The sequence below is a fragment of the Dama dama genome, chromosome 28, assembly GCF_033118175.1.
Source record: "Dama dama isolate Ldn47 chromosome 28, ASM3311817v1, whole genome shotgun sequence".
In the NCBI taxonomy this organism is placed as follows: Eukaryota; Metazoa; Chordata; class Mammalia; order Artiodactyla; family Cervidae; genus Dama; species Dama dama.
This window is the reverse complement of record NC_083708.1, coordinates 41,223,568-41,249,047: the sequence shown is the minus strand read 5'-3', so window position 1 is coordinate 41,249,047 and position 25,480 is coordinate 41,223,568. Positions and strand designations below refer to the sequence as shown.

General features: G+C 46.9%; 1 protein-coding gene across 8 annotated transcripts in view; it reads right to left on the bottom strand.

The window, feature by feature from the left end:
* Positions 1–7,168: 7,168 nt before the first annotated feature.
* SCML4 (Scm polycomb group protein like 4) overlaps positions 7,169–25,480 on the bottom strand; it is a 108,140-nt gene continuing 89,828 nt past the window's right edge. For 7 of the 8 annotated variants that reach the window (XM_061131834.1, XM_061131835.1, XM_061131836.1 and 4 more), the window contains 2 exons: positions 21,404–21,549; positions 7,169–18,927 (listed from right to left, as the gene is read on the bottom strand). In XM_061131834.1, coding sequence (XP_060987817.1) covers positions 18,802–18,927; positions 21,404–21,549 — 272 coding nt within the window. In that variant the 3' untranslated portion in view covers positions 7,169–18,801. Of the gene's footprint in view, positions 20,782–21,403; positions 21,550–25,480 lie in introns of all 8 variants that reach the window. The other variant, XM_061131833.1, reaches the window with a different exon arrangement.

Genomic DNA, 25,480 nt, shown 5'->3' with positions numbered 1-25,480 from the left:
AATGACCATGTACAGAGAGAGGCCCTGCCATCAGCAAGCCCCTAGATGACGGAGCGTAGCGTTCTAGACCATTCAGCCCCAGGAGAGCCCCAGCTGAGCCCAGGTGAGCCACCGGATGCCTGTGGTTATGGAGCAAGCCCTGGCAAGACCAATAGAGAAAACCCTCCACTGCACCTGGCCCAAGATGCTTACCTGTAGTATTGTGATCACATGAAAGCGTTGTTGTTTTAACTTAGGCTGGTGTGTTCCGCAGCAGTACACAGCTGCCACAGCGCCCTCCCACATGCCAGCCGCCCAATTCCTGCCTCTAACCTGCCGAGACGTGGGAGGCCAGGAGACCCACTGGTGCCCGTACAGACACACCCAGAAATGGCAACTGGCATGCCAGGACCAATGGAAGATGGGAGCTGGAGGTAAGTCCATCTCCCTCCTTCCCCTCGGGGGTACTGTCTGAGGATGGGTTGGGTCACGTGGTCTCTCCACAGACGTGCTGCAGGACTGAACAGCTGCTTTCTCGTGAAGCCACGAGCAACTTGGTGACACGCCTCCTCATGTTTGCCTTCCCTCTTCCCGATTCTCTTATCTTCAGTTCTGTGTCCCCCATGTCTCAGGAAAGTCTTAGCATTTAACCTTGGCTCTGTTTTCTAGGGATTCTGGGCAGAGACAATTCCCAGTGTGGCCCTAGAGAGCAGATCCTCAGGATGGATTTGGGAGTTGAATCACCTCCTGGTCTGAAAGTGCTGGGCCCCCGTTGCTCATGGGAACAACCCTGATGTGCCCTGGCGTGCAAAGGCCACGGTAATACTTTCACAGCACTGCAGGGAGGTGCGAGTCAAGGTACCAGGATATGTCAGTAGTTTCCAAACCGCTGCGTGCTATAATCATGTGGGGGAGCTTTCAAATCCATGCTTGGGCCCCACCACTTACTTATTAAATCAAACTGTCTCTAGGTGGAAGCCGGGCGTTGAGAATTTTTGAAATTTATCAAGGTGATTCTTGTATGCACCAAAATTTGGGAACCCTTAGACTATGCATGGGCTTCCCAGGTGGCACTAGTGAAGAACCTGCCTGTCCAAGGAGGTAGACATGGTTTGATTCCTGGGTCAGGAAGATCCCCTGGGCATGGCAACCCACTCCAGTATTCTTGCCTGGAGAACCCCATGGACAGAGGAGCCTGGCGGACTGCAGTCCATAGAGTCAGACAGAGTCAGACATGACTAAAGGACGCAGCACATGGTCTATGCATGGAGCGTGGCTCTCAGCTGGTGAAATGGGATAATTACAATGGTAAGGACTGAAGTAGGTGCTGGCTGCTTTTGATGGCATTGCAACACTTGACTTAAAAAAATGTTTGGGATGCTTTACTGCCAACTTAGAGCATGCTGGCAAAGCCAGGGGCCTCTGTGGCCACCCGTAACCTCCTGCATCCATGGTGCAAACCGTGCTGAAAATCAGCCCTGAGATCTGAGCATGGTAGAGGCAGAGTTGCGAAGGACACTGAGTGGATAACCTGATGTTTCCTGCAGCTAATCCATGGCTCTAAAAGTGACAGAGTGGGACCCTGAGATTTGGGATGGAGACAGTGACTGGAAGCACCTGGGAATCTTCAGCCCCCCAGTTTTCCTTAGTTCTCCGCTTCAGCAGAAGCAGGCCCCTCTTACCGAACAGAGGGGTTCCCTTTGCCTGGAGACAACGTAAAGTCTTCCCCTGAAGCCTCACAAGTTGGTCCATGGACTCTTCGAGATCTCCCCCTCCCCCTGACCTCATTCCAGGCCCTGGCTGCCTCCGAGTGGATTGCCAGGGGCAGGTCTCGGCAGAGCTAAGTGAGGACACACAGCCCTGCTTCAGGAGGGCATGTTCACACACCGTGTCGTCTGCGAGCTGGTGAACATCTGCTGGCAGAGCAGTGAGCGCACATGTGACCGTGAGTCTGCAGAGGCAGGACTGATGAGAGCCGACTGTAGCCAGACAAGGAGGACTCAATCGACACGGATCACTCACCAGTGCCACGGGATTCAGGGTGCTGGCGGGGACGTGAATCCTGAGTTTGCTTGAAAGTTACACACAACGAGGGTCTACAGTAAAGGATAGAGCACATCGGCTGGGAGTGCTGTGTGAATGTGTAAGAGTTGTTGAGTGTATTTTGAGTGTGTGAGTGTGAGCACATGTGCTTCTACTGAGAGGAGGCTTTATCCTTGCCTTCCTCCAGGTGGGCCAGGTGACAAAAACCAAAATTTCCCTCCATTCTTGTGCTTGGCATTTTGACAGCTTTTGAGAGGCTTATATTCATAGTCTCTGAGAGAAGGGAAAAGGTCCCCCTAGACTGAGGACCGGGGTCTGTGAGCTGGTTCTTGCCTAGGACAGAGGTCTAATCACCAGACCCGGTGACCTGGGCTCGATCCTCACGGAGAACAAAGGCCTCCCAGAGGACAGAGTACCTCGGGGTGCGCTCACCTGGCCCTCTAGGTGCCCACAGAGCAGGAGCGGGGGTTAGGGAGTTAGCTATGTGTTCATGTGAAGCACACAGGGCCGAGCTTGACTCTGAGGGGGAACCGAGGGGTGCCCATACCTGGCCTGCTGCAGCCGGAGCCCCACAGCCGCCCCCGAGCTTGCTAAGGCCCTGCCTGGGAAGTTGCTGCAGACTTGGGTTGCATGCTGGGACCTGGTCTCTTGGAGGGGCCACCGCCCAGCTGCATAATCAAACATTAGGAGCCCAAATGAGAAATCACAGCTTAGAATTACATCCAGAGCCTCCACCAGCTTCTCAAGTCATAAATCAAAGTCAGTTCTCCGAGAACCACGGGTCATGGGGCCCTCTGGGCACCTCACAACAGAGCGATTTCAGCGGCAGTCAGGATGCGAGCAATGGGTAGGAAGCCAGGCGACAACCCACAGGGCTCAAATCCTCCCTGTCTGGAGAGAGAGGGGGTCTGTGTCTGTAAAAGGGGAGGGGGAGAAGCCCAGAGCACTTGGTCCTGGCCTTTCCCAAAGCCCAGCCGCCTCTCCAGCTCTGTGCAGATGGAGGCCCATGGGGGACTCTCAGAGCTTTTACTGGACGCCTCTCTAGAGTGTCTAATTTTAATGAAGAAATCTTTCATCTGCTGTCCTGTTTCCAGGAGACAAGTTTGGAAGGAATTTTCACAAGTCACTGAGGCCCTTGGAAGAGTGTTTGCGGGTGGAAAATGTAAGGCAGTGAGACTTGCACAGGGATGGTCTTGCTGGGGTGGGGGCAGAGGAGGCAGAGGAGGAAACAGAATGCTGAGAAAAAAATGCTCCAAGAGCCAAGAGGAGGAAGAATGCAGAGGTGCAACCAAACGGCCAAAGTGTTGGACTGGAGATGTGTAAAGAGTCATTCAGCCAGAAAATACATAGACCCTCCCGGGGGAAATCATATGCAGCTCCAAGAAATGCTGGGGACCAGAGGATACATGGGAAGGGGTGGGTGAACAGAGAAAGGGTGGGAGGGAACGTCATCCACAATGGAAGGAGGCAGAGAGCCTCCATGTGTAAACATAACACCACAAACACACACACACCACGCCCCAGAAAAATTCTCAAATTCATCCCCTCTAGAGCTTTTTGAGTCAAAAGGGAAAAAACCAACCAAAAAAATAGCTGAACTGGAAAGTGGAGGGTATAGCAGGTCGTCTGGGTTGCATCTGTGAGTGTCGGGGAGGGGCTGAGACACAGCCATGCCCCTCTGGAGATGAGGCTGAAAGGTCTCCACTGCCTGTCCCGGCAGCAGCTCCCACCCTGCATTTTGCATGGAGGAAACGGCTCCCCTTGCCTCCATCTCTCCATCCCACAGTGCCTCCCACCAGCTGCAGGACACGCTCACCCACCTCCCTATCCACACGGGACATGACGCCGTCTTGGTAGGAGGTCAAAGCAGACGCCAACATGTTTAGCACCACCTGGTCCTTCCCCAGGCCCATGGGAAAAGGGATGGGTGAGCCTGTGTGAATGCACGCAGAGGAAATTTGGCAGATGAGGCTCTGGGATTTAAACATCAGCAAGAGCCAAGGGTGGGGAGGTGTGAGGAGACAGGGAGACAGAGCTCAGAGCCCTGGAAGTGAGAGCTGAAGGGGGTTAGCGGAGGTGGTTTTGTTGAGGCAAAGTGGCTCTCCTGGATCGCTAAATCACTGTTAAGTCTCCTTCAAGGCTGATGAGCACTGGGACCCGGAATTGGCATTGACTTAGCAAGGCTTTTACAAGCCTGTGAATCTACTCTCAGTGGACACGAGAGTGTGTTTCCTTCAGCTGGTGGTGAACAAAGGAGCTGCTTCCTACCTCTTTCTGATTTACACTCCACACCAGCACCAAACAATGGGTGAGGAGGGAAGTGGCAGGCTAGCACGACTATAAAATATTTGGATGAAAGCATCAGTCTGATTTGCACACAAATAGCATTTTCAATGTGCTTCTGTTTACCTCATTTCTGCTAACAAGATACTACTTGTAGATGCAAAATTTCAAGGATGTTATCTTCAGCCTGGAGAGAAAGAAACTGTAATTTGCAGCTTTTGCTAAGTGATAACCTTATTAAGTAATGGGATTCGCTGATTAACTGCTGCTAACAAAACATCCTTGCCAAAACTGTTAGTCTGAAACCGGCAACAGAGCTGCTGTCAGATCCACTTCTTCTTCACCTCCCAATCCCGGGGGATTTTACAGAAATATTTAAATAGTCCTTGCCTCTCAATAGATTTTTTATTGCTTCCACTAATAGGTTAACAATAAGTTACCAGCTACTCCTAGATGGATTTTTGAATCAACCTTGGTGAAGAGTTCAAGGAGAAAAGCAATTTTCCTTAAAAAATGATTTTTTTTTAATGAAAGGGGTAATTGGAAGATGTGCAAGTTCATTGAGCACTAAAATGAATGGACGTTCTTAGCCATCAGAAGGCAAGCTGTGTCCGCACTCAGCGTGATGGTACTTTACCTTTCTACAGTGGAGCAGTATCTCACTATGTGAATCACAGTGATTCACATGGTGTATAGGAAATTCTCTTTTCTGGTAACTTGTCTGAGAAAAATCAACTCCATTCTGTTCTTAAAGAATAACTTTCCCTTGTCGATCTTTAAGGAGAGACCCTGACATAGGTGGTCATCTTGGTCCCAGCTAATTAAACTCCTCTCTTCTCTACAGGGCCCCACGGGTTTCCCGCCAGCTCAGGACTCTCAAGATCTTGACAGGAGAATCTAGGCACACATGGCCTTTCTATGACCAAGCCACAGGCTCAGGGCGGCTGGAGTGGTCAGGGTGAGGGTGGGAACGTGGACCTTGGCTAGTCTAACACCCTTGGGGTCTAGAAAGTTGAAGTCATTTCCCCAACATCCGCAGCTGGTCAGTGGGAAAGTCAAAACTAAAACCCAGGCTGGGGTGGCTTCTGGTCCAATCTACTGATGAAATAAAATCCATCTTTTATGGCAAGACAAAGATTTAAATAAAAATTTTCTCTGCCTGCTTGGGTCTCCTCCTTCTCCTTTAGGTATGTTTGTGCATCTGCATTACCCAGACCTCCTTAGGGGATGACATTCCTTCTTCATTTCGTAAAGGGCTGTGATGACCCACTGCCTGCTTTGTATGTGCAGTTCTGGATTGTGTAATCTGTCAGAATGTCATTGGACGCATAACCTTTTGTCTCAAAAACTTACTGTTTTGACTTCTAATGGACAGACCAGTCTTCAGAGCTTCCTAGATTATAATACTCAGGTTGGCTTGGATAAAAATTTTCCATTTCTTCCTTAGATTGACTACTGATTAAGTTTTTTCTTTGACAATGTCTTCTGGCCCTTAAAAAACAGAGAATGAGGCAGGGGGCGTGCATGCATGTAGACGCATTCAGAGGTTTACATGCTGACACGCCAGCTTCGGACCTGACCAAGGACACCTGCTACACTGATCCTGACCTACAGTGATGTCTGCACACCATGTACCTGCTAAAATCCCAGGCAAGACACGTCCCTCCATTGTGAAATTCCCTCCTTCCTTTCCAGGTCTGCAAGTGTTCAGCTGGTCAAGTCTATGTTCAGATTTGACAGAAAAGCATATAGCATTTATTTCAGGATTTCTTCTCCACACAGACAGCTTATAATTAGGATACTACAGTTGGTACAAAATAAGAAAAAAACTAGTCATGGAAGGTGGGTTTTCAGAGCTTTCGTCTAACAATTGGGGAAGAGCAGGCTCGGGGAAGGGATCCTTAGGACCTGGGTGCCTGGGTTTTCTTGGGGTGGCTCAGGGGCTCATGGACATGTGAGAAAGACCACCTAACTTGGTCCTGGACTGGAGGAGAGAGGGGAGAGATGAGTTTGAAAATGGTTGTGTTCGAGGCAGGGCAAATAGTAAGGTTAATATTTTCAGAGGCTATTAAGTTTTAAGCAAATCCATGGCAGATAGTGAGAAGCTTTGGAGGTTTGCACCCCAACCCTTCCCAAGAGTTGTCCCCAAACCTTTCTTGCTGGCTTTATCCAGCCCAGAGAACATGAGAGGATCCCCCATCCTGGATTGTTTTATTGAGAACCATGTTGCCCTTGTCAAGGATTATTGCAAAGCGCCAGGGATGGGTGGGAGGCCTCTGGGCAGGGAACTGGCCACTCAGGGTGAGAGCTGGATCAAAAACCAGGAGGAGCCATGACCCCCAAACAGCTACAACCAATGGGAGTAAACAGCCTGGAACAAGGATTCCAGATTCAAAGGACGCTGTTTGAGGAGCTGTCCAACCATTGCAATTTTAATCTTCCCGACTGTCACAGGCAGCAGCCCTCTTGTCCCTGATTACTGACCTGGAAGAAGATCCTGGTCTAAGATGACCCCTGGGGGACCCTCACTTTGAGGCTCCGACCAGACCGAGTTTTCCTTCCCTGCCCAGGGGCTGCCCCTTTATAGCCATGAGCTGGAATTGGAAGGCCGGGGAGATATGCAGTGTACTCAGCAGACCCCCAGGCTCCTGTAACAAGTCCCTCTGCGAGGTTGTGGGGCTGGGCCGCAGGCAGCCGGTGGGAGTGGCTTCCCAGACAGCTGTGAATCGGGCCTTTGGGGTCTTGGCTGTCAACAGCCTTCATCTGAAAGACTTTTCCTTGTTATCCACTTACAGGAACTAGTCCTAATGTAATAGTAGTGAACATTAAAAAGTTGATCAGATAAAATATACAGAGGCTCATAGAAATTCTATTCTTTATTAAAAATACAGAAATACTTTTTACAGCATGAACAGAAAATACTGCATTGTCTTGGAATCTTAGGATTTAGAAATTTTATTGAACCATCCCAGGTCAATGATACACTGTGCTAGAAAAAACAAAAATACTGCATCAAAAATGGGGGGAAAAGCACCTGAAAATATTAAAATCATTAAGGCCAGTAGTGTTTATGTAATGAAACTGTATGTATCTATCGTGTACCTACAGTGACCATTTAAAGGAATACAATAAAAATAGACCTCTAAACAATGAAAGAATTGTCAAAAGCAAAAAGTTACAGATAACCAAAAGGTTTTGAAAATTTTAAAGAACATTTTGACATGGTGTCCTACATATTTGTAGGATATATTTGTCTATTTGTTAATAGTCCATATGCACTGTACACTGTAAGAAATAAGCACATCAACTCACTCCTGAATGCGGTTCATTGGAGCCTGCATATTACAAGTAAGAGAAAAACTATAAATATGTGCGGTATAAAACCAGGTATGTTCATACACAGATAATGCATCTGTATGGACAATATGTGATGAAATTAAACTAGAGGATAAATAACTTTAATAAGCTCTACACTTTGAGGCACATGAGGAATAAAATTCATGTTCTTTCTAAGTTATGGACACAGCATCTTTTCTCCCCACATGTTTTCGTACCTTAGTGTAATGCTTATTGCATTTAACCCAGTTATCTTATGTTTGCATGCTTTGCAAACTGAATTACAGAACCAAATTGCCTATTACAATTTCCCATTATGTGACACAATTACATAGGAACACTCTGAGGTGAGTGGATTGTCCCAGTGTCAGGAAACACTGATTGCATCATGCTTGCAAAGAGCAAAAATTAAGGAGCCGCTCTTTCCCCAGGTGATAGAGTCTACTACTCTCTCTAATGTAAATACTGTTCCCCCCCATTACAATGAGTTCTGTTCACTGATTTCTGGTCTGCAAATTTAGATCCATTAATATTTTAAAAATAAAAAAAGCCAGATCTTAAGACAACACCATTTCCTAATCGAAGCTCTGCATTCCTTGCATGCTTCTAAATAAAGCAGGGAGTTGAAGTAATGTTCCAGAATTAACTTCTGACCATAAGAAGTAAAAGCACAGTGGATTTTCAAGTAATGAGAGAGTATCTGCATCGCACACACCAGGCCCTTCTTGCACACTTGTCTCGGCACAAACAAATGCTGCAAAAACTTCCATCACCCAGCAAATGCTGGATGAACTTTGCCTCAAATTTTCAAACTCAATCACAAGCACTCACGTGAATATGCATGTAAATGTACCCTTTCACAATCTTTCATTAGAAGGGAGGAAAGACCATCTAGGTAGAGAAAAGGGATGCAGTCAATCCTGTTTCTCTCTTACTGAGACGAGGGGATGGCCTATTTGCACCTTCATTAAAAACAGAACTTCACCAGAGAAAGTGAGCAGGTGCAGTCAGTCTCCCAGGTGGAGAGAGCAGAGGGTCCCCTGTGTTGGCATATTGAGGTCCAGACATAGAATAAGGAGATGGAAATGTGAAATTAACTAAGGCTGAGTTGAAAGAAAGAATCTGAATATAAACCCCTCAACTTACCAAACAAAAGGCACAACATTTCAATCATCATCATTCAATCTCGAGAGCTTAGTACACATAGATTTCCACTTACTCAGAACTGCTCATTATTTACCTAGAGCCTTGTCAGATAATCACAATCTAGCATAGTAGTAAAACACAAAACTTTTAGCCTCCGATGTTCTGTGATGTTACAACAGACCTTAATAAAAAGTTTTCACTGTCAATGTGGAGAAAAATTTGCAACAGAATACAATTATGATGAAATGATTTTAATTCATCTATTTATTTAGTTTTCATGTGTATAGAATAAAAAGTCAATTTATCTACAGATGTACTTTTAGTATAAAATCTTTGTATTCATAAAATTATTTTATGTATATACAGGAGAGAAATAATCTAATCAACCGGTAACTATAAAATGAAAATATACACTCTATAAGATAACTGCTATTTCAAAAGATCTGGAAGATGAGATAAGACAAGCTCATTTCTTTAAAATCCTCATGTGATCCAACATATAGCTGGAAGATGACAGCAAATTAAGTACTGTGACTTAGTAAACAGTGGAGAATGAAAGAAATCAAAGTTCTCCAAACTCTTTCACATTTGAGCACAGACACTTTTGGTTCCTGTGGAGGGAAACAAGCTTGATTTCTAGAAAAACCCTAAGCGGGTGTGACAGTGCTAGATAAAGTCCAGGGACAGAGCATCCTTGTTCCAGAATTTTGCTGCCTTTCTCCCTCCTTGAATCCACATTTTCCTTTGGGAAATATGTTGTCATCTTCCCCTACTGAGACACAAGCCCCTTAACACTGCAAACATCTCAGCAGACTTGTAAATGCCTAAAAACAACCCTTACCTTAGAAGTGCTTCTGATGTAGGTCATTGTGCCTCACCTCTGATCCTGGCCGCCCTCCTTATTTGAACGGAGACCCTGGCCTGGCTTTGGTTGCTGGGAGCTGCAGTCAGTGCTCACTGGGTCTGGACAAAGCTACATGTTCTATGAGGAATGGTAGGATGGCCTGAATTGCTCCTGGAGGGCAGAGTGACTCCATGCAGGCTACAGGAGCCAGCATGGCTGGGAGAAACAACTCATGCTTTTCAAGAGGTGTGTGTGTGTCCCATCGGCTCCAGGTCACTTGGCTCTTGACCTTCGGGGCTGAAAGAGGAGGGACACCTGATGGGGTGGGTACTAGGGCCGATGCTGGAAGAAGGCTGAGGAGGCCTATGAGGGAGATGTCAGGGTGAATCACAGAATGAAGCCATTAAAAGGGACAGGGCTCTTGTTCCCAAACTCAAGGACAGATTGAGAGGGCAGGACCTTGAGGAGTGGAATGAACAGGTGGAGATTGGGCCGGAAGCACCACAGAGCCGAGGAATGTTGTAGGTGGCTAATGATGAGGTGGTGGGAGGCAGGCAAGGGTCAGGATGGCCCAGTTAGGTGGGGAAGAGGCTACTTGTTAATTCTTTATTTCCCTCTCCATCTCCTCTTTTTCCCCCAAGGCACTGGAGCTGATGGAATGGAAACACAGAGGCAGGAAGAAAGTAAGAAATGGAAAGTAAAGATAATGAGAAAGGATAGCACAGTGATACTTCAGTGGCTTTGAGGATGAGCCATAGGACTGATGTTGAGGCTGAAACTCCAATACGTTGGCCATCTGATAGGAAGAACTGACTCATTGGAAAAGACCCTGATGCTGGGAAAGATTGAAGGCGGGAGGAGAAGGGGACGACAAAGGATGAGATGGTTGGATGGCATCAATGCCTCGATGGACATGAGTTTGAGCAAGCTCTGGGAGTTGGTGATGGACAGGGAAGCCTGGCGTGCTGCAGTCCATGGGGTCGCAAAGAATCAGACATGACTGAGTGACTGAACAACCACAAGGGGCCAGTGAGAGAAGAGAATGAGAAAACATCTAGACGAGGTCAGACAGGAGGAGAGGCAGAAGCTGGAAATCGTAAAACAGAACACGGAGGAGCCAACAGCCCCACTGACCTTTGTTGAAGTAATAGCTGTAAATGCCTTTGAAGGACATCTGGATCCCACTTCTTTTCCAGATGAGGAGATGGGGCATGAGGCAGCTCGGAGGGCTGGCTTCATGGCACTGCACCGTAATCTGCCTCCAGAGTGGTGAGAACCACTGGGAGAAGGCTCTCCCCCGGAGGTGAGCTGTCCAGGTGTCCCCCAAGGCTTCTTCCTCCAAGTTCCCCTGCTATTTGGGGTTGTAGGACACTCACAATATCCTGAGCTTACGATGCCTAGAGATACAGAGGCGAACGACAAACGAGCTTTACAATGAACATGTTGAATGTTCATCCAGGTGATGTTGCCTGCCAAAGCAGTCTCTGCAGTACAGCTCCTTATACTGATATATTCAAGCTAACAATGAGGTGTGTCTGTTATTGTTCAGACCATCTGCATCCAGTAAGGAAACATGAGGAAAAGACAGACTGATGAGTATAGAGACACACTTTTTGACACCTCAAGTGGATCAGCTGCGCTGCTGTGCAGACATGACCCCAATGCCTTTGACTCCAAAAAGAAAAAAGAATCCACCCTCCAGTGACGACAATGGGCTTTCCACTTTGAAAAGAATGTGTTCTAGCTTCTAAAGATGACCCCAAAAGAGATGCACTAGAAATATTCTAAGCAATGACAACATCCTTGGGACAGATGCTCAGGCTTTTGAGCTGATTTCTTTGAAAGTGAAACACTCCAAAATTTGGTGTGGTTGTGGAAAAAAAAAAGTCAGTCTCGTGGTTCTATAATCAATGCTCCTGTGTAACTATGTGGGAGAGAAAAAAGAAGCCCCTGATCTCTCCAAATTGGCCCTCAAGGGGTGAGGACGGGTGAAGAGTGAAAAGGGCAGGAGAAGGTGGCCTCCTACCCACCTCCTGTAGGGTGTGCCTTCCCAGCTGGGCCACCATCAAGAGACGACAGAGTGGCTTGTGGGGGGCTTGCCGGCTCTGCTGACCTGCCCTCTCCACGGTGAGCAAGGCACTGGGAGCGCAGGGCTCAGGGGACATGCCCAGGGACTCCCGGGGACCCTGACTGTCCCTGGGTGACTAACCGGCCCACGGAAACCCTACTCAGAGCTGAGAGCCATCGTGGACTGAGAAGGAAAAGATGTCATAACAGTAAAGCTGGGAAGAATCTATTGTTATTCTCTGATAGGCCAGTGAGAATGTGAGATCCTAAGACGAAAAGAGGAGTGAGGAGTCCACAGCTGGGGGGTTGACCTCCCTGAGCGTTTGGGGAACTAGAGGAAACGAAAGGCCTCAGCTCTTCTTTTGGCCTCCTCTCTTCAGCACTTCTCCTTTCAGTAAAGACATGGTGTCCAAAAAGGAAATCAGTGACTTTTTGAATAAAATACGGAAACTAGTCAAGCACTCCTTCCTTCAGCGGATGAATGTTAATGAGGTAACTTTTATACGGCAGGTGCCACGAGGCAAGGTGCTGGATGGTAGCTACTTTTTCCAAATACCAAGTTTTAAATATTTTCAGAGAATCTGTTCCATTATTCAGAATTTTATCTAAGCAAACTACATAAACTACATGTTACTTTGGGATCTGATTTCTAAATCATTGCTAGATAGTTCTCCTGAATAAGAATGCTCTAGAAAGCAAAAGCTCCCTTTTGCAATCTCTCCTCATACCTTCCCCAATCCCCACCTCTTATCACACTAACTCACAAATACACAGTCGTCAGGGCATGCACACACAAGCACGAAATCCGCTTGGGCTTGGCGTCATAAACTCCATCACTCTTGCTTAAATTCACAACAGACCATGTTTACTTTTCTGTCATCAATTATAACTTGTTTTTGGCTAAACTAAAGCTTCCTTAGTTTATTATATCACCAGTGAGTACAGTTAAGAGACAGGACCTCCACGTCTTTTCCAGTTATTAAGGAACATGGACTTACAGATTTTTTTCATGCAATCTTTTATAACTCACATGCTTATATGACCACAGCCAGATTTACAACTACACTAAAGATTCTCCCAGGACACCCTTTTCTGTGTGTGTGAGGCCACAAGAATTTCGATAGTTTTTCCTGACAGGCCTGATGAATCTGATGGCCATGACCTATCTGAGTCCCCCATTTATACACAGTGTCTACTCTTCTACGCTAATGTAGTGGGGCTGGGGCCTACTTGCCAATGTTAATTTGTATTATAGGTGTGGTTACTGCACGGACAAGCTCTGTTGAAAAGAGAAAGATTGCAGAGTTGGCTTCGTCTCAAACGTCTGTGTCTGATTCACAGACATCTGTGTCTCCCTGAGAAATAACGTTTTCACAACCAGAGCCGTCCAACAGAGAAATAAGCCACTTCCTATGGGACTCAACTCCCCCTAATGGGAAGTGGTCAGGCAGAGCCGTTTCTCAGGGGTGTAGGGAAGGCATTCCAGCACTGGAGGGGGAGGTGGGGCCCACCTGAGGTTTAAGGATGCTACATTTGTGGTGGAGGTAGCCTCCGGTCACATATGCTTACTGTAAAACGACACCCAGCGAGGGTCTGCTGTTTCATAGAGAGCAAGGCTCACTTCATAGTGGAGAAGCAAGGCTTTGGTTATGTTCCAAAACAGAATCCAATAGGAGGCGTTTGTGTTGGCCTTTACAACAAAAATCTGATATGAGGAAACAGCACAAAGGCTCAGGTCCTGCGGTGGAGCTACAGAGCGGAGAACGGTGGGCTGGCAGCCCCGAGAAAGTCTGAGTGGTGCGTCTAGACCCTTCAGAGGGAAGATGCCCACACTGTCTGCTGTCATCACGTCATCCTCTTCTGAGCAGCTCTTGGCTCTTGGACGCATCTCCACCCCTCTTGGGCCTCGTCTGCTGATGGAAGCCCGGCGGGGAAGGCACAGCCCGCACGAGGTGGACAGAAGACCACCTTCCACTGCCTTTTTCACTCTTTACTCTGTATTCACTCTGGGCACCGTGCACGGACCTGGAGGAAGGTGTCACTCTTTAGCTCTGCTTGCTGTGTTTCCTCTGGAGGAGATCAAGCTCATGGCTGAGAGGGAGGAGAATCCCAGGCTCTCTAGGTGGGACTTGAAGAGCACCGTTCTGCAGCCCTCTTCAGGAGCAGGGAGTGAAGGAAAAGCACAACCTCCTCTAAAAAAAAAAAATGCCTTGCCCAGAACTGCTTCTAAGTGCGGGGAATTTCCTGCAGCCTGGGAGAGCCGGAGTGAGTGTTCTTCTCAAGTTCAGCGATTTGGTGAAGTCCGTGTGTGATAATACCACTGTAACCACAAAGGAATTCACGACAGGAAGTGTCCCAGCTGTTGCTTATTAGCATTAGAACAAATTACACAAAGCAAATTGTTAGCAGACATGTTTCCATAATATTTAACTAGTGGCAATAAATAAGAACGATTCTCTTTCAAGTAAACGCTACATTTCCAAAAAATTCCAGCTTCCAATTGCCCGTGAAGGAATCGTCTTCGATTAGGATAAAGGTTGGAGGGAAGGGCACCCTGGAAGCGGGGGCTCCCAGCCCTCTTTCCGGGGCAGTGTGGCAGGGAGCCACGCGAGAGGAGCCACTGGGGTGACCTCACGAGCTGGGAGCGGGACTCTCCGCACCGCTAGATGGCTGACCATCTGCCGGGCTCAGCACCCGTTTTCTCAGCGCAGCCTTCTGCCACTGGGGCTGCGGCATGCGGCAAGACTACAGCAGGACTGTGTTACTTCTTGGAGTGTGTTAGTAACTACAGATAAACCCCGCCCACAGACAGGCGTTCATCCCTCTCCCTAACCAAAAATCATCTCCTCCTTCCCCTTCTTCTGTCTTGTTATCTGAGGTGTAAGGGGGGAAAGTGAGTCTCTCCTCCGCCTCTAAGCCCATCAGAGAAGAGCTGAAAAAGCACCGGTCAGAGCAAACATCACAACTCACCTTCTCACATGGATGGAAACCTGTCTGGTTCTTTAGAAAGAAAACAAAGTGTCTCCATCTTTCGAGACCTTCTGACAATGACTAAATTTGAGTCCCTGGTCACTTCTGGGCATTTCCAATCATCTTCAGAGCTATAATAAAATTTTCCTTAAAACCATCTCAGAAAGTAATAAAAAAAATAATTTTAATTAAAAAAGAGAAGTATTCCATATTCCATACAGCACATAAATACAAAAATAGGTAATTGTAGCTGAAAGAGTTGGGCCTGTTGGAAGAGGTGCTGTCCGCTTTCTAAGACAGTCACTTTTGGCTTCCTCTCCTGCTGTTTCCTCCTCACATACACCTACCTCAGCTCGGTCTTCCTTCCCAGTGTATTTTACTATCCTCTTTGTCTCTCTTGAGGAGCGTCCCACTCCTTTCTCCTGCTGTAAAGGAAAACAGCAGATAGCCCTGCTGACGAGAAGTGACGGAGTGCGTGGAGCCGTGGCGGGCACCGCACCAGGCGCTCAGGATGCCCACTGCCCGCCCGGCGGGCCCGCTGGCCAGGCCTGTCCTCTCAAGTCACGGGGAGCAGAGCCTGCGCTGGCTGGGCGGGCCCAGTCAGCGCCTGACAGCGGGCAGGTCTAGAACCCCAGCACCGGCCCCCCAGCTGCCTCCAGGGTGCACCCTGCTGCCTGGGGTGGGTCCTTCCTCAGTGCTACGAAACTGGGAAGGCATTAGAAACAAAGCAAATGCAAGAGCTGACACATTCCCAGCCACTTTCAAAGGCTCTTCCCACTGCGCTGCCAAGAAGTACGCATGTGCCTGCGTGCGCGCACGCGCGTACCCACAGAGACACACACACACACACACATGAAATGCACATCTTTCACCTAAAATCTTCACAAAAGGAATAATGTGCTTTATAAAATATTTTAAATGCCTTAGGCAATAAAATTGTCTAAGATTTTTTTTTTTAAGTGTTTAACAGACAAGTATAATTGGAAATGTTTCGAACATGAACGCACACGCCCGCGCGCACACACACTCTAATTTGAAATTATGCAAAACTCTATCATTATTCACCACAACCTGAAGCGAAGCTACTGCCATGGAATAACAAGTACCACATCTGTACAAGTGCAAGGCCTCCCCCCAAATAAGCTCCCATTCAGATTAGAGTGATACACATGGCCTGACTCGGTAAGGTCCATGTAGAGGAGATGGCCCGGCATGTTTTACATTTGCTAAGCTATTTATCTGCCTGGTTTGACAAGATTTTTGAAAAGGGTGAAAATTAATTATAATTGCAGGATTGGCGACAATAATTTGGCTGGCTAATTGCATTTCAGTGTAAAAACAGGCAAGGAAGAATTTCCTCCCTGGGTTATTCTCTGATGTGGCAGCATTCATTTTAAGAGTAATGAGATTTTTAAAAAGTCAAACCTTAAATATCATGGCTGCAGCAATCTGTCCTGCTTAAAGTTTAAAGCAAAATAAGACAGCACCTCTGTGAGAGCAGATCCACATGAACATGGACCCAGTTTTCTCCTCAAGATGGGAAAATCTCTCTCCCCTGAAAACTCCTCCAAGTATCTCCTCGATATTGTCTGAGGATGATTTTCACTTGGTGGCACCAATGTTGGTATTTTTGTGCCAAGGGAAGCACTAGCAAGAATGGTAGAAAGTTTTGAAAGTCTCTGTATGAGGTACAGGGCTTCCCAGGTGACTCAATAGTAAAGAACCTGGCTGCCAATGCAGGAGATTTGGGTTCGATCCCTAGGTTGGGAAGATCCCCTGGAGAAGGAAATGATAACCTATTCCAGTATTCTTGCCTGGGAATTCCCATGCAGAGAGGAGCCTGGCAGGCTACAGTCCATGGAGTCATAAAAGAGCTGGACATGACTTAGCGACTAAACAACAACAGCGTACGGGGTATACATTGATGGAAGAGGCACCACAAGTCTCAGAGGGCTTGGAGTGAGGAACATGGGTTGTTGTGGAATTTTTCTGGATCTCACTGCTTTCATACTGGCTGTTCTGAATATATACACTCCCCATGGTTTTCTGAGGGAGACTATTTAATTCCAGACCAGCTGTGAGCACTTCACAATGAGCAAACTTAGAGGAACAGAGTCAATTTATTGCTTCAAAATCTTGAAGACACTGTCCCAAGGCCTGATTGAGGATAGTTTAGTCAGCGGCCGGAACTGACAGACATTCAGCTCTTCCGTAGCCTGATAACTCAAGCTCAGTTTCGTGGGTAGTTTTAGGACATTCTCCTCTGTCCTTTAGTTCTCCTTTGTCCCTTCTCTGTCACACTTTAAGTCAGCCACTGTTTGTCTAAAAAGGATTCTGTTCTGATGTGCTTTCTCAGATATCACTCATTAAAATGGGTCTAAGAGCATGGCATGGGAGGTTTCTTAGGGATTTTATCCATGTGATTTTTCAGACAAGAATACTGCAGTGGGTTGCCATTTCCTTCTCTAGAGGATCTTCCGACCCAGGGATTGAACCTGCATCTCCTGCATTGGCAGGTGGGTTCTTTACCACTGAGCCACCAGGGAAGTCCTAACAGAGGGGTGAGAGGCTGCACTTAACCTCCTGCTCTGCTCACCAGTGAGACACCTGTCCAGGCTGCATCCTGAAGATGGTGTGCCCTTTCTGCTCTGCATTGGGCCAAGGGAGGTCTGGAGTTATCGTTGATCCTCCCCCTCCCAGGGAACACAAAGTCTAGCATTCATCTCCTCACGTCCAACAATATGGATTTTTTTTCTTTCTTTCCTTTTTTTTTTTACAGAAGAGGATACGCCCATGGCAAAGGCGAATTCATTTTGAAGATATGTTCCCTATTCAGTGAGAGAGGAAGTAAAAAGGAGACAGGAAAAGAGAGAAAGGAAAAGATAAGAAGAATGGAGATGCGGCTGCCCTTCTGCCTAGTAAACTGTGGGTTCATTGCCCTTCCCTGGACACAGCTGCAAAGGGGTAGAAATCAATTTTTTTTCTATTATTCCAGAGTGAGAAAGGAAAACCGATTTGTAAATTGAATTAAACCCAATAATAGCATGTCTGTGTACATGCTATTATTATTAAAATTAGCCACAGATACAGCTATATAATCCCACAGTGTGACTAGAAATCAACACCTTCTGATTTCAAAGCTTAGTTGAGGCATCTTTTTTCTTTTTGAAAAAAACGCTGTGGTTAAATGTCACTAAGAGTCTCTGGCGCGCCAATACATCGACACCTCAGTAAGGACTCTGGAAGGGAAGGGACTCCAAAGCCCCATCTGGGAAGAGCGTGCTTCCAAATTTTTGCCTTTGCTGCTTGTGCATCTCAGGCAGTTGATAATGACTGGTTATGAACAAGAACCTTCTAGAAGACGGTTTCTTCCCACATTGCAATCTGTGGTGCTGACTGTGGAATAAATTCTCTGTGTCTGTGTAGGCTAGATCTTGTTCCCAGAAACCCTAATTCATCCACTGGGTACTGAATATCAGGCTGCTGCAGTGAGGGTCCTGAAATTACATTGGCAGTCTGCCCCCTAGTGGGGCAACACAGTACTTCAGATAACTAGGTATTGATAGAAAAGATTCTTTTTCTTCTTCTCTTTCAGAGAGCAAAAGAATTCAAGTTTTCCGGATAGTGCAAGGTGAGGCATTTATCCTCAGAAGACAGCTTCCAGAGCTGAATCAAGCAAGGTTCACAATGATAGGTCTCCGGGTCAGAGTTAAAGATGGGGGGCTGCTGTGGTGGGCATCCCCACAGAGCCTGCAGAGACAAAGGTTCTTCCCACATGCTTGGAAATCTCCAAGGTCCTCCTTGGGTGACAGCCTTCAGTTCCCCAAACTCTCATTATAAAAACAGGACCTACCCTAAGAGGAACTAACCAACTAGGAATGTTAAAAATAATGGGCATTTTTTGTTGTTAATTTTTTGGCAAATCATTAAAACAGAGGAAACTTTCAAAAGGGCCATGTTGAATTTTTTAAAAGGTCAAGACCTACAAGTTTTATTGAAAAAAAAAAAAAAAAGACCAAGTCTTTGTGACAGTTCTTTTTCAGAAGGGAGTCCTTGTGATGGTGGTGATGGTGGTAAGGCAGATGGTCTGGAGATTCTGCTGTCTGGACTTTGCTTGTATCTTTTAAACACCTTCAGAACTTGTCTTTCTTCAGTTTATCAATATGGTAGCAGAGTTTCAGTGCAGGCCCCAGCTTCAGGCCCAAGTATTTCATGATCATGTCACTCTTCAGCAATAAGAGGGCATTGCCATCAATCTCCTGGTGGAACAGGATGAGAAAAGAGAAAACCCAGGAGGTGGTCAAAGTAATCAAACAGTGGCCACGGTTAAGAGTATGCTCAGGAAATAAGGTAAGGGAATATGGATTTACTTAGATGTATATTCTCCTAGTCCCATGGCAGTATCTTGAAAAAATAAATGAAAGCCCACAAATGCTATGTGCTCCTCATCCCACATTCTCCCTGGGGTCATCTGATACCGTGGATCTTTCATATTACTGCTCTCTCCTGATAGAAGGAATTTAACCTAATCCCAGCCATATTCCCAATATTATGTATATGTTTACCACTTTATCCAATCTAGGGCTGAAGAAGCAAGAAAGCTTCAGTGGACTGAATGTGTCCTCCCCACCTGCTCCCCAAATCCATATGTTGAAATCCTAACCCTCAAGCGATGGTATTTGGAGGTGTGAGTTTGAGAAGTACATAGGCCATGAGGGTGGAGCCTTCTTGAATGGGATTAGTGTCCTCGTGAAATGAGAAGACAGCAGTCCAAAACCTGAAAGGGGGCTCTCACTGAAAGCCGACCTTGATGGCAACCCGACCTGGGACTTCCAGCCTCCAGAACTGAGAAATGAATGGCCATTGTTCATAAGCCACTCAGTCTATGGTACTTTGTTACAGCAGCCTGGACTGACTAAGACAAAGTATCATCTCATGAGACCCTGAAACTAGTGGTTCCCTTCCCATTCCAGGTGCTGGTATAAGGGCCTGACTTCCATTCATCATCCTAATCGCTGGTTTCTTTTTTGGTAAGCCCACCAGCTTTCAGCTGGTTATCAAATTGCTAATGACAGTCTAAAAGGGATTTCAGGTGCTTTTTGACCCTGTCAATAATACTAGGTGGCACACAACTAAAGAATGCACCTGCTTCATCCAAGGGTTTAGCACAAACACATACTAAGGGGAAGCCAATCCTTTGAGGTCCTGAAATCGCTCCCATTCATCTCTGAAAATGGTAACCCATCCAGATTGCATGTTGAATTTACAAACTTAGTACGGCTGGGCTTCCTCCTTCATCTATAGTGCTACTTTCAGAACACTAGAGAAAAAGGGTGGAGATTTTAGGTGCTCAGCTGGGAAGAAGAGGCACAGCACAGGACTCACATAACTTCAAGTGTTATCAGCCCCTTCCGTTCCTCTAACCAACCAGCCATTCAGCCAGAGAAGCACCTACTCTGTGTCACTCACACTGTCCTTGGTAGCATGGCAAAGCTCATCTGTGAACCCTCCCAGGGGCCTCATTGCCTAATGTTCTCTCTTTACCCACTGCCTAGACTTCTGCTGACTCCTGTCATGCTGGAAGGGAACCAGAGTCCTCCCTCAGATCTGTCTAAACATCATCCCTCTGTGGTCCTTCCTCTCAACACCCCACTGTTAGCTGAGGTCAAATATATCCCTAATAAAATATGAGTGTTGGGTTAGATGACGATCCTCTCCAGGTCTGAGTGTATGATTTTTGTGATCTTCATTTCAAATAAAAGAGAAGGAGAAAAAAAAAATGGTAAGGCTGGTAGAATGCTTCCTCTCCTTCACATGAGAGGTCTACGTCCTAGTCCCTGGAAGCTGTGAATATGGTAGGTTAACTGGCAAAGGGTAATTAAGGCTGCAGATGGAATTAAGCTGCTTAACCAGCTACATTTAAAATAGGAAGAATGTCCTGGATTATCAGGGAGGGAGGGAGACAATGCAATCACACGGTCCTCAGAAGTGGAGGAGGAAATCAGAAGAAAGAACCAAAGAGCTGGCAGCTTGAGAAGGACTTAGCTTGGTGTTGTTGGCTCCAAGGATGAAGACGGGGAGGTAGGAGCCAAGAATGAAGGTGGATCTCGATGCTGAAAAGGCAAGGAAATGAATTCTCCCTAAAGCTTCCAGAAAGATATCAGCCCCACCAACACCATGGTCTTCTCTTAGAGAGACCCCTGTCAGACTTCTGACCCACTGAATTGTAAGATTATAAATTTCTGTGGTTTTAAGTTACTACATTTGTGGTAACTGGTTACGGCAACAATTGTAACCATGACACAGTAGGCTTAGCAGATAAAATACTAATTATTACCACTGAAAAAAATTTACCATCTTTATATATTTTAGAATCTCCGATACAAATACCTGCTAACCAAAGGCCATCTTCAAGCCAGGCATTGTGCTACACGCTTTATGTGCATTTTTTCATTTAATCCTCAAAGCAGCTTAAGAATAGGCACTGTTAGTTTGCTGGCACGTTGTAGGTGTGTTACCAATGTTTGCTGAATGCACAGACAAATAGACGGCCGAGAAAACAGGACTCCTGACAAAGGCCAAGTGAGGGCACAGATGGGACAAACGTGCTTTCAGAGTAAGACTAAGTGGCTGTTCTGCTCTGAGAAACCTGTGGTCCCCTCTGGCCTCCCTCGAGTGGCACCCCCAAGGTGTAGTGCAGACGCTCCCCACCCCCAAGGCCCCCACGGTGCATACATGCTTCCGAAAGAGCTCCACATGGGGCCCCAGGGCCTGCGGGTCTGCGTCCTTCAGGAACCAGACCACATCCTCCACCGACCAGCTGGAAGGGTTCCTGCTCCTCGGCTGCCGGGCATCCTGCCTGTCCGGAGGAAGGTTTGAGGCTGGAGGGGAGAGCACAGAGAGAGAGGCCATTAGACTGCGGCCTTTGGGCTCGATGCCTACCTGCTGCCGCCTGCCCCCTTGCCTGGCCCTTGAGTCCAAGGTGGCCTGAGTGATCTCCTGTGACAGAGTGAGGCACCCAGAGGCAGCCCCCACCCCCACATCTATACAGAGGAGAGCACTAGAAGAGGGATTTCCTCCAGCAGTGGAAACGCTGACCCATGTTAGACTTCAGAGACCCCTCCTGATCACTTCTGTCTCCGTGGACCCCGAGCCTCCCATGACCCAGGCCTTGGTGGCTAGAGAATGCTCCCTATGATAGGCTTCTGGAGTGCTGTGATGCCAAAGTGACATCAGGTCCTATGTGACTTCACTGGCATCACCCTGAGATGACATGGTAGGATGGAGGGCGCATTTCGGTGCTTGTCCTGGGTCTCTACTGCCATGGTCTTGGAAGCCCTGTCTGTGAGAGGTCCGTACCCTGCGCCCACACTGAGCACCTCCCCAGCCCTCGGTTCTGCCAAAGCGCTCACTCCAACCTCCCCACTAGACGGGGATCCTGGACAACAGGAGCCTGGTCCTGTGCCTGGTCCATGCTGGTCAGGGACATGAGTTGCATTGTGGCATAAATGCTTTTCCCCCAGGGCAGATTAAAAGGTGCAGGATCAGTGAAGGAGGAAGAGAATAGGGAGTCAATATTTAGGCAATATTTGGGGGTGGTGGGTTTTTTTTGGCATGTCCCAAACTAATCCATCCTCTTTCCCTAGAAGCAGCATCTCCTCTTCATGCTTCTGAAACCTCAGTGATCTCTCCTGTCTTTTATTTGCTCCTCGAATTTAATTATTCTGAAGCTCTTAAAAGGATGCCTCTCGCAAGGATCTCCTCTCTTCCATCCCTGCTGATTATAGCACGAGATTCATCCAGCCTGGCATTTCACATGATGTACTCTGCATATAAGTTAAATAAGCAGGGTGACAATAAACAGCTTTGACGTAGTCGTTTCCCAATTTTGAACCAGTTTGTTGTTACATGTCCGGTTCTAACTGCTACTTCTTGACCTGCATACAGGTTTCTCAGGAGGCAGGTAAGGTGGTCTGATATTCCCATCTTTTTAAGAATTCTCCACAGTTTGCTGTGATCCACACAGTCAAAGGCTTTAGTTTAATCAATGAAGCAGATGTTTTTCTGAAATTCTCTTGCTTTTTCTATGATCCAATGGATGTTGGCAATTTGATCTCTGCCTTTTTGAAATCCAGCTTGTACATCAGGAAATTCTTGGTTCATGTACTGTTGAAGCCTAGCTTGAAGGATATGGAGCACAAGCTTGCTAGCATGTGAGATGAGTGCAAAATTGTGCAGTAGTCTGAACATTTTTGGCATTGCCCTTCTTTGAGATTGGAAAGAAAACTGACCTTTCCCAGTCCTGTGGCCACTGTTGAGTTTTCCAAATTTGCTGGCATTCAGCACTTTAACAGCATCATCTTTTAGAATTTGAAATAACTCAGCTAGAATTCCATCAACTCCAGTAGCTTTGTTTTTAGTAATGCTTTCTAAGGCCCACTTGACTTCGAATTCCAGGATGTCTGGCTCTAGATGAGTGATCAGACCATTGTGATTGTCTGGGTCATGAAGATCTTTTTTGTATAGTTCTTCTGTGTATTCTTGCCACCTCTTCTTAAGGTGTTTATCCTCTCTCCTTTCCAAAGAAGTTCTACTAGCCATCAAAGCCCAGATAGACCCCTTCACAGGCAGCGTTTCCGTGTCCTGCCATCTGGATGTCACCTTCCTCTACTTTTAACCCCCAAATCTTTGTTTGTTCTTCTCTTAAAGATGCTCTCCACATTCTGCTTAGTATTACCATTATGCATGTGCTTGCCTGTAACCTCCAGCTATCTTTTAAATTCTTGAGGATGATCTTTTTCATCTTCCCCCTAGTCATCCACAGACACCTAATGAGCATCTCTTTTGTACCAGGTCTTACCATTATGCATGTGCTTGCCTGTAACCTCCAGTTATCTTTTAAATTCTTGAGGATGATCTTTTTCATCTTCCCCCTAGTCATCCATAGACACCTAATGAGCATCTCTTCTGTACCAGGTCCTAGGCTAAGAGTTTGGTGAAAAATGTAATCCTCTCATAGTATGCATGCATGCTGAGTCACTTCAGTCATGTCCGACTCTTTGCAACGCCATGGATGGTAGCCAGCCAAACTCCTCCGTCCACAGGATTCTCCAGGCAAGAATACTAGAGTGGGTTGCCATGCCCTCTTCCAGAGGATCTTCTCAACCCAGGGATCAAATCCATGTCTCTTACGTCTCCTGCATTGGCAGGCAGGTTCCCACTAGTGCCACCTGGGAAGCCCAGAATCCTCTCATTACAGGGTTTATAATCGTTGACTCCTCCATGGCTCCAAGCAAATATATTTGTAATATGGGTTCAATGAATATAAAACAAATCAATACACTTCACAAAAACAGTATTAGTAATTTACACAAAAGCTTTGTGTGTGTAATCCTTAATCTTATTTTCAGGCTCTGAACAATGAAGCAGCTTCCCTACAGAGTAATTCTAAGTTTGTAGTTGAGAAGACTTCTTTTCCATTTATGTTCTTTAATCTCAGGGTGCAGCAGTTTTCTGCTGTCTCTTTTTTCCTCCTCTTTTCAATGTGCTTGAGAAGGGCACAGCTCTGCATTGGTGCTGAGAAAAGTACATTATCACGTTTCCGTGTCTATCCTCAATACAATGGTTTGGTTGAGAATTGGATTTTCTTTGAGATTTTCCCTGCCTTTCCCTTGTTAGACCTGAAAAGGTCCCCTTAGGTGATCTGGCATAAGGTGGGGGGTGCATTTTGCCAGGAAACTGTTAATGCACCCCAGGGCTGTCTGAATGCGGATGCATGCTTATTAGAGATGATTTCATTGCATTTAAGGACATCTGCACTCAACAAGGGGAGGAGGAACCACGGAAATCGCATTTGCCTTTGGAGCCTGCCCCATCGGAGTGTCGGCAGTAATCAGGGTGATAATAGATGCTCTGATTACAAAGGCGGGAAGCCTTCAGTGCCAAGAATGATTTTTAGAGTGATCAGAGCAGAGGTCAAATCTAATTTCCCATGTTTGACAGGAAGGGAAAACACCAGACCGACTCACAACACCGTCCATGGGAGCCTAAGGTGCTCTGAGCAAGGCCAGGGAAAGGCTCTCTCCGTGAGCCACAGCCATGGGGTTGAGCAAGGGGTCTGGCTTGTCTTTAGGGTGAGGCTCTCCAGGCAATGAGTGTGGAGGGAAAGTGGCTCTGCTCCTGGCACCTGGTCCTAGCTGTGGGCATTTTCATGTTTCCTCTCTGAGGGGCCTTAGAGTCACGCAAGACAGAGAGTAGCAGGAAGCTGTCATACCTAGAGACCAGCTCGGAATCCAAAGCGAACTAGCTCTAGGAGGGAGAGAGGGAGCTTTCCAGTCTCTGCCATGCTCACACAAAGATAATAACCACACAGTCCCTCCAGCTGCTGTCAGGCTGTCAGGAAGACACATGGGTCTGGGCTGACATAGCCAGGCTAGGCAGATGTGACTGCACAGTGGTCAGACATGATGGATGCGAAAAAATTCTTGTTCCTAAAAGAACAGAGTGTGCAAAGCACTTGCCGATTGCCTTTGTGAAAGGGAGGCATTCTCTAGTTGGAGAACTTGGTGCGCGGTCGGGTCTGTCCCCTGGGTGCTGCTGGAGACATGTGTGAGTGAAACCCAGCTGTGAATGGATGTAGGATGAAGATGGTGGTGGCTCTTTCTAATGCTGAATTCACAGCTACCAGGAATGGAATGACTATGAATCCATGTAAAGTAATGCCAGACACCTTCACAGCCCGGTCCACCTGTGGCTGCCTGTGTGACGCTGTCTCACACAGGCCCACAAGCACACGCATAATTTCCTTTTGCT